This window comes from Juglans regia, chromosome 15, assembly GCF_001411555.2.
Source record: "Juglans regia cultivar Chandler chromosome 15, Walnut 2.0, whole genome shotgun sequence".
NCBI lineage: Eukaryota > Viridiplantae > Streptophyta > Magnoliopsida > Fagales > Juglandaceae > Juglans > Juglans regia.
In genome coordinates, this window is record NC_049915.1 from 17237361 (window position 1) to 17246749 (window position 9389).

Sequence of the window (9389 nt, forward strand, 5' to 3'; positions counted from 1 at the left end):
CGGCACATTATAATTAACAACTGAGTATCAAATTTGAAGTCGAAAAAGGTTACGATAACATCAGCAAAGACAGTCTGCTTCCACGTGCAGTTTTCAGATGGAACTTGCATCAATGTTTTGGAACCATCTACAAGCATCAAACAACGAACAAATTACTATACGTACTGTTAATGCGTTAGAAAGCTAACCATGGATGAGTTGTAAAACATACCTCTATTCATATTCATTTTCTTGATCAGTTCGTTCCCAAGAATGCTGTGTTGGCACAAATCCCTTCCCTTCTTTGTATTTCCCAGTCCAGTGCAAAGGAGATCTGATAAATGTAACCATTCAGTTAATCATAAGAGTAAAATTAATTCCCCTTTTTAAAAATAAATAAACCAGAAAAAAAAAAGAGCAAAACATTACCATCCATATCGTGTCGAGAAGGAATATCTTCATCATTTAAAACTGAGGGTGTAATGACTACACGTGCATATATATATGCTCCCACTTTTGTGCAAAACTAACCAGACTTGGAGCAATAAATACCAGCGATCGGATCTCTTCAATAACCACATTCAATGGAGATCATGACATTCAATGATATGTGTTGAATCTGACGCAAGGGACGTGAGATATCTTCCACCACTCCTCTCCTCCATCTTTCTCACAGTGTTTTTCTAATAGAGGACATTGATATATATGAAGTTGCAACAGTGAGGCCGGCAGGCGTTTCTTTGGAAAGGACAGGAGCTTTTCGCACTTAATAATACAAAGTTTCGAGAGTGAGGGAGGTAGGCCATCCTTTGGAAAGGACGTGAACTTTCCGCACTCAATGATAATCAGTTCATTAAGAGATGTGAGGTTTTGAAGGCCCGCACAAGATAGGTTTCGCAGATTCGGGAAGTGTGAGATGGTGAGACTTGTTAGAGATTTAGGCAACTTCATCTGATCTGGAAAGGACACCAGATGTGGACATTCACTAATTTCAAGGTTATCAAGAGAGGTAAGTTTGTTCAACCCCCGTTCCAACAAGGCATCAATCATTTTGGGATGAGATATAGAAAGTAATTTTAGGTTGGTGGGAAAACCTTCTTCCGGAAAGGATACATCGTCTGGATCGTCTGGACAACGGTGTAGTGTCAAACTTTGAAGTGAAGTATGGTTGTGTATGCCTTTGGGTAGTGCCATTTTCTTACAGCCAGATATATGAAGCACTCTCAGGTTGGCAGGGAGCCACTCTTCGCTCAAGGAGAAACTAAGACTCGGACAATCCGTAGTATCAATTTCACGAAGAGTGCTGAGAGTGTGTATGTCTCTGGGTAAGTATTCAAGACTTTCACAACATACAATGACAATGCATTCAAGACACGAGTTATGATGTAACCTGTCCGCTATTGAGTTTAGCTGTGCACACTTCAACAAATCGAGGTGTTTGAGTGATGCAGGTAATTCTCCGCTGCTTGTCAAGGATTTGAGAGATGGACAGCGCTGAATTTTCAAGTACTGAAGATGAGATGTGGTGTTGCTGCAACTGCTGCTATCAGCAATATCGTCCAGCAAATACTCCAGTTCCTTGCATTCACTTACCTCTATCCGCTCCAGAGTTGGAGGTAGCTGGCGTCTTGCAATATGCTTTAGCAAATCACATTTCACAATTCGAATCAACTTAAGACGAGTGTTGTTGTACATCAATGACTCTGGCAAGGATTTCAGGGCTATGCAATTCTTGATCTCGATTTGTGTGGGCGGGCATGGCATATCCTGTTGGAGCAGTTCTTCTTTTCTCCCGACGACCAAAGAAACAAGTTTAGGACAACTCTCAATGCACAATAGATCAAGACATGAGAGATCCGGCAGTGATTCGCAATCATCTGACCACAAATGTGTCGACTCGGCCTCACATGTAGAAATAGTTAAATCTTTTGCATGTGTCATCCATTGCTTATCAAACCCTACTATTTCAGATGTGAACATTGAGATTTTAGAAAGAGACCGGATTTCTAATGAGCTGAAGTCAACCGCACTTCTATGCACAACTCCTTTTGATCCGGCCACTTCTATTTCATAGGCATCCGGAATGTTTGGAACTGAGATCCGTAACTGCCCACAACCATATATCTTAACTTTTTTCAGTGAAGGGAGTTGGTTTGGTAAATTTCCGTTTAGCTTGGGACAACGTCTAAGGGAAAGCTCACGTAATTTTGGGAATTCTTCGCAGGGACTCCAGTTCTCCCACTCCTTCATACCATGGAAGTGCAGAGTCTCCAAGGACCTAAACGGTTGAGAGATATCATTCCCACAAAACTCAGGACCAATATTCTTCACATTAGCCATGCCTCCGATGGAAAGGAATTTGAGAGATGATAGTTGCCCAATTGCCGGCAACGATGTACACTTTTCACAATTTTCAATCTTCAAGAGCTCCATATTAAGAAATGATGGACGTCTTAACCAAGTCGGAAAATCTCTACCACCATAGCATCTAATAGTGAGGTCTTTCAAGCTCTCGTGAGGCTCTAGGTTTTGAAGTACTTCTAACTCACTTGCTCTATCTGTCTCCTCATCAATATCTTCATTCCACTCCAACGACAGCCCTGTAATTTCGGGCTTGTTGCTTAAAGCAGCGTCCTTTGCCTCCTTGGGTTCAGTCACGTTCTCCAATCCTGAAATGCACAGTGTCTCTCGAAGATGTGGCAAAGACCCTAACTCTTTTATCCCAGAGCAAGTACTGTCTTTACCAACAACCATATTAGATAGTGACCGGAGACACGTTAGTTTACCTATTTGCATAGGAATTCCTTCCAAATGAATCGCTCCTTGAATATTGAGGTGGCGAAGGTTGACAAGGTTCCCTAACGTTGAAGGTAATTTATTTAAATGGAAACAATTCTCCAACAACAAAGTTTGTAAGTTGTAGAGAGTAGTTATTGATTCTGGCATGCTTCTGATCAAAGTTTCGGAAAGATCAAGATACCGTAGATGCTTTAAATTACTGATTGAATCGGATAGCTCGGTTATGCGGTACCCCCTCAAGCAGAAAACCCTTAGGCATCGTAATCTTTTAATCAATTGAAGAGGAACATTAGGCGCCAAATAACAATCGCCAAGAGATGGCGACCTCAGAGGTAAGAAGGTACGTAAACATCTAAGTTTAGAAAAGACCTCAAACTTTTCACTTCCATCGTAGTTTCCTGCCAAATAAGATGAGTGACGGGTCTTTTCAAAAATATTCCCTTGCTCTCTATCTTTAACTCTATCCAGCTTCATTCTATAACACGTATCTCCAGCAACCGATTTAGCCAACTTCTTGATGAGCCCATGCATTAGAAATCTTGATTTATGCTGGCGCGATTGTTGAAAAAATGATCTTGACAACAGATTGCGAAAATGCACCTTACCCAAATCTTCCATTTCAATTTTCTGTTGTCCTGGTTGAATCAAACCTTCTGCCATCCATAATAGAACCATCTGCTTCTCGTCAAATTCATAACCCTTTGGGAATATAGAACAATACGCAAAGCACCTCTTTAAATCTGGAGGTAGATTGTTATAGCTCAACATAAGAGCCGGAACAATTTCCTTTTTGTTCTTCAATATATCCCACATCTTGCTGTTTGAAACTATTTTCCAGTACTCATTGTTAACACGCAAGAGGCTTCCGACTGTTTCTACCGCTAGAGGCAGGCCCTCACACTTTCTAACAATTTCCTCGGCATCATATTTAAGATGCTGATGTGCACAAAAGTCTCTTGTATCCAATGCATGTTTGGCCAGTATAGACAAACAATCTTTATCTGGCAATAATCCCAACATGCAAGGTGGAACTTCAACCGTAGACATCAGTGACATGACATCTTGATGGCGAGTTGTGATGATAATGCTGCTTCCGGAAGCCCCTGCGTCAAAAGGAGCACGTAGGGTAGTCCACTTACGGTAGTTCTCATTCCGAACATCATCCAGAACGATTAGAAACCTCTTCCCATTTATTAGCTCCTCTAGTTTGCGTTGCAACGGATTTAAATCCATGGAGTGATAGTTAATTTCAGGTGTCATAGAGTGTAATATTGCTCTTGTAATCGTCGCAACATCAAAATCTCCATCATAAGCAGAAACACAAACCCATGCTTTCGGATAAAAATAGCTTTGCACTTCTTGATTATTGTATACAAACTTTGCAAGAGTTGTCTTTCCTATACCCGCCATACCATGTATAGGAATTACATTTACTTTAGTTAAAGCAGCATCACCACGTGTTTCACTGAGCAATAATTGTTGGATAAAATCTCTTTCCCTATCCCTACCATGCATTTGATCTCTGTCTGTGTTCATCATAGAAATGGAGGGTTGTATGATCTCTTCTATTATGTTTGGACTCCGGCCATCAGAATTTTGATTCAAGTTCAGATTATCTTTTCTTGTCATAAGTTCATCAAATCGAGTTGTGAGTTCTGTTATCCTTGCTCTCATCCTAATCTTCATCTTAATAGCACTAGCTAGAGGAGTCAAGCCGGTTAATAAGGCAGGGATGCGATTCAGTACCTTACTAGTGCTAGCGGCCTGACTTTCACCAATCAACTTGCGCTTCGAAGCTTTGATGGCTAGCTCATCCAGAATATCTTCCACATCGTAGACCAAGTCTTTGAGATCATCAAGCCATGTTTTCACATCCCGCTCAGTGTGTTGCTTCTCATTCGCATCTTCAAGCAACATCTTAATTGTTGAAAGCTCGGCCAACCGTTTCTGATTTCTCCTTCGGCAAACGAAGTTCAGAAACTGGGGAGAGGATAACCTCTCAAGCAGTACTTGAATGGATGCAGCAAGAAGCATCTCTAGCACTAGTACCATTGTTCTCTTCAGAAAAAGGAATCAATGATCAAGAAATTAAATGCCAAACACTGAGAAGAAGAAGTAACTGGCCGTTTCTTCTGGCAATTAGAAGGCTTAAAAGGAGTCTCACTAATTAATTTTATTGGCTGTTGCAACAATCCCAAATTGTTATGAGGATTAACGAGGGACGTACGTACGTAATTTACAATAGTTATATAACTGTAAATTGTATAACTACTGCATAATTACTTTGAAAAAAGTGAATAAAATATAGGATCCACATGAAAAAAATTAATTTTTTAATAACGGACTCTACTCATTTTCAAAATAATTACGTGGCGTTTACGCACTTTACAATTATATATAAAATTACTTAACAAATATATATATATTTAAAACGAATTATTTATACTATTTATAACGAGAATAAATTTATTCTAATAAAAAATAATATTTTGGCATGCAATAAATAAGTACTTGGAACAATATTTCTTGAGCACTTGCTGGCTGCATCTCTCTCAAGTGCATGCATGCTCACTTGGGCACACGATCGATTAGGTGGTTGTCTTTACAATTTGTGTTCTCTCTTTTAATTTGTTGTCACGATCGCCTTTATCCGGTAATTCTTTCTCTTTTCCTCTCTTTCTCGTTTACAATCGTGAATGTAATTGTCGTATAATTATTTTAAAAAAAATAAATAAAATATAAAATTCACATAAAAAAATTAATTTTTTAATAATAAACTCTACTCTTTTTTAAAACGATTATGCGACGTTTATACACTTCACGATTATATATAGAATTATTCATTTCAATCACATTGGGCGGAGTCAGTACATTCCAATTTGCAGCTTGATCAATCAAACTCATGACGGAATCTAAAACTGGCTACTATCTCGTCTCTTTAACTTTTGCTATTTGTTAACAATATTCAACAAAGAAAAAAAAAATGTCTTGATCTCTTTTATTTTTGTTATTGTTTAAATTCAACAGAGAAAAAGAAAAATGAATTAAATGCATGTACGGTGAACTGTATAACCCACAAAAGCAAAATTTGGATTCCCATTACGCATACCAAGTATATCCTAAGAAAAATGATATTTTTACTACTAATTCATACCGTTCGATGTTATTGCTATAATTTTTTATTTTTTATTTTACTTAATAATTAATGAAATATTTTTTTAATAATATTATAATTTTTTTAAAAAATATTTTAAAATATTAAATACATATAAAAAAAATCAATTATACGATAACTCAGAGAGCGGTCGACGTAACAGTACCGTCCATATCCTAATTGTACTCATTTCTCCTATTTTACATTTAACGAGTAGGACTAATTGAATATCTCATGGGAACGAGATAGAATGTCATGAAATGGTCCCACAACGTCATACACTGCTGTCTAGGTAAAGCTTTTAGACAATATTCCTTGCTCAAATTAAAAAATGTTGTATGTCAGACTCACTAATTAATTTATGTTTATCTCTCTCATTCTAAGGCTTCGTTTGGTTGATGAACTCCTCTTAACTCATCTCAACTCATCATTACAACTTTTTCAAATTTCAACATAAAATATAATAAATAATTTAACTTTTTCAAATCTCAAAATAATAATAATATTAAAAAATAATATTCTAACAATATTTTATCATCTCAACTCAACTCACTTCAACATCCAAACACAACCTAAGTCAATAAATCTGGCTGATAGAAAGTACTCTAGAAGATTTATATAATCGTGCCATTTTTATATAGATGCATACAGTAAGTACTATATATATATATATGAATAAATATAGATAGAAGTCACTATTTAGTGCATCTATTTTGTACACATGATGTGGCATCATGTAGACCACATATCTTCTCAAGTGAGTGTTGGGAACGATCAACTAGAAGCAGTCACGCAGTGAGTACAAAGTGTGCACTGTTATAATGACTTCTCTCTAGCATTACTCTATATATATATATATATATATCTAGAAGAGAGACGATACTCTCAATTTTATTAATAGCCATTTCTTACTGTGGATGAGTACAATTTACAATTGGTGTAAGGGTTTTGGGAGTTACATCAATCCCAAAACCAAAATTATTGTAAAAATCTTGCGTTTTAAGACAAAATTACCCTTTTATATCTGTGTTTTAATTTTTTTTTTTTTTTAGCATGCCATAAAATACTCAATGATCATCCAATAATTTTTCTGTCCATTAACATCTACAAAAAATATGTACTGGCCCAATTATATCACATGGGTTATTGTACCAAAGTTAACGTTGTATTGTTATATACGTACCCTTGTATTTTGCATTCTCATTAGTTTAATCCAAAACATTCAACCTTCAAGAATCCAAGATCATCTTCATATGATAGACCTAGGCAAGATCATCATCATGTGATTCTTTTTATTTTTTATCTTTAGGTTGAAAAAATGGGTAGACCAGTACTTTTTCTTGAAAATAAAAATGGGCTGTGTATTTTAGAGATTTTAATCCGAATTCAATTAATAAGTCATGTATTCATGTTACCAGACAAAACAATTTCGATATATAACTCATTCATTAATTTAGAATTAAGAGAATTGGAATGCCCATTTCGCATATCAAATATATATCCTATATAAATGTCCCATCGCTTCTCCCATTTTACATTCAACCAGTGAGATTTAGATTTCCTTGAGTTCCTACACGTACGTACTTTAAGATCTGAAGTATGAAAGAGATAGAAGATGAATTAAATTGGCCTTAAAACATTTAGTACTATTCTTTAAATAAATTTTTTGGGCAGCATTCAATGTTAAAAAAACGTCGTATGTACGTAGAACTTACTTCATATATTTATAATCTCTCCCATTTTATTTCCATGAGTTCAAATAGAAGCTGATCTAGAAGATTCACAACTTGTTCTTTTAATATAGACGCATCTAGTACTAATTAAGCTCTCAAATTCCGCAATAAAATGTACTTAATGTAATTTCTTCTATGAATCTTGATATATAGAGGTGGTGCATTAATTATAAAATGAACCAAAAAGCTTTCCAAAACCAATTCCAACTTAATTAATGGGTGGCTCTACGCCTGCAGCTCCCAGTTCTCGCTGGGAGCTACTGTTAGTCTTTAAGATATTTTTTTTATATGTATTTTTTAATATTTAAAAAAAAATAAAAAAAATTATAATATTATTAAAAAATATATCCTTAATCAATAAATAAAAAAAATATTAAAAAAATAAAAAAATGAGAGCGAAACCAGCGGTAGCACACGGGAAGTGTATCATTTCCCTTAATTAATACAAAAGAAAGCATGGCCATCTGTATCCAAAGTCCGAGTTTATAAGTATTGTACGTACGTAGTTGGAATAAAGCACCCATGCATCTTGATGTGACTTAAACCGAAACCACGAGTCTCAACTTTAAATTTTTTTATTTCAATTTTTACAAAATATATATTTGGGGCTACTTTTAAGACTACTTTTAAGACTATCACCCCCAAACAAGGGAGTGGTTTAATTTGGTAATTGCCTTTTTTATTGTTTATTCTTTTACTTTTTTTTTCTTTTTTTTCTCATTTTCTCTTCTCCATCTCTCATCTTGCCTTCTCTCTCCACTCAGATTCTATAGTACTGTCTCTCTTTTTTGTCTCGTATCTTATTCATCTCTGTCTCACTCCCTCTTCTCTATCTCATTGTCGCTGCCAGCAATGGCCCATGGAGGTAGGAATGGGCGGCGGGACACCGCCTCCTGCCCCCTGCACCCCGCCCTGGCATCATCTAATTATGGGGACAACCCGCTATTAAGCATAACATTTGACAAAGTTTAATTTGGTGGGCTATTTTTATAATTTGGAGGAACGTAGGACGCACGCACGTACGTACTTTAGAGCACTTGCTGGCTTCTAGTTCTAATATCTCAAGGGCATGCTTATTTTTTCTTATCACGATTGATCGCCTTTATCTGAGTCTTTTTCTCTTTTTGTTTCTTTATGTTTGCCTCTATCTTTCAATCCCATCGGGTGGAGTCCAACACAATTTGATGCTTTTTCCCCTAAAAAGCAGTTTTGACGTAGTAATATATATATATATAACTCTATGATGATCAGTGGCATTGTTGATCAATTTTTATATTTATTCTTTTGAAAAGTAAAGGGTCATAATAGTGTTGTGTCATATTTTATATAATGAGATAAAAATAAAATGAGAGTGTGGTGTATAATATTATTCTATATATATATATATATATATATGAAAATGAAATGCACTAACCGTAAAGCTAATAACCCACTGAAAAAAAGGGTTTTAACATCTCAAAATGCAAATAAAATTAAAAGGAAAACAAATAATTTTCCTGCACGAAGAATAGATTTAATTAGCACGAACACAAAATGAATGCTAAAATTTGAGTAATTAAATTTAAAAAATTCGCATTCATGAGTAGAAACGAACAAAGAAAAAATCATTGATAAAAAATTATAGGGAGTACAATATATTAGAGATATAAACCATAACAGGAGTCATTTACGACCAAAATAACTTTTTTTGTACGAAGAATTGGTCCGATAAAGGCAAATTTATT

At 35.6% G+C, this 9389-nt stretch overlaps 1 protein-coding gene across 1 annotated transcript; it reads right to left on the minus strand.

Moving 5' to 3' along the window:
• Positions 1 to 579: 579 nt before the first annotated feature.
• LOC108993055 (putative disease resistance RPP13-like protein 1) lies at positions 580 to 4830 on the minus strand. The gene has a single exon (XM_035685815.1). The coding sequence runs from the start codon at positions 4828 to 4830 to the stop codon at positions 580 to 582; it is 4251 nt and encodes a 1416-aa protein (XP_035541708.1).
• Positions 4831 to 9389: the final 4559 nt, after the last annotated feature.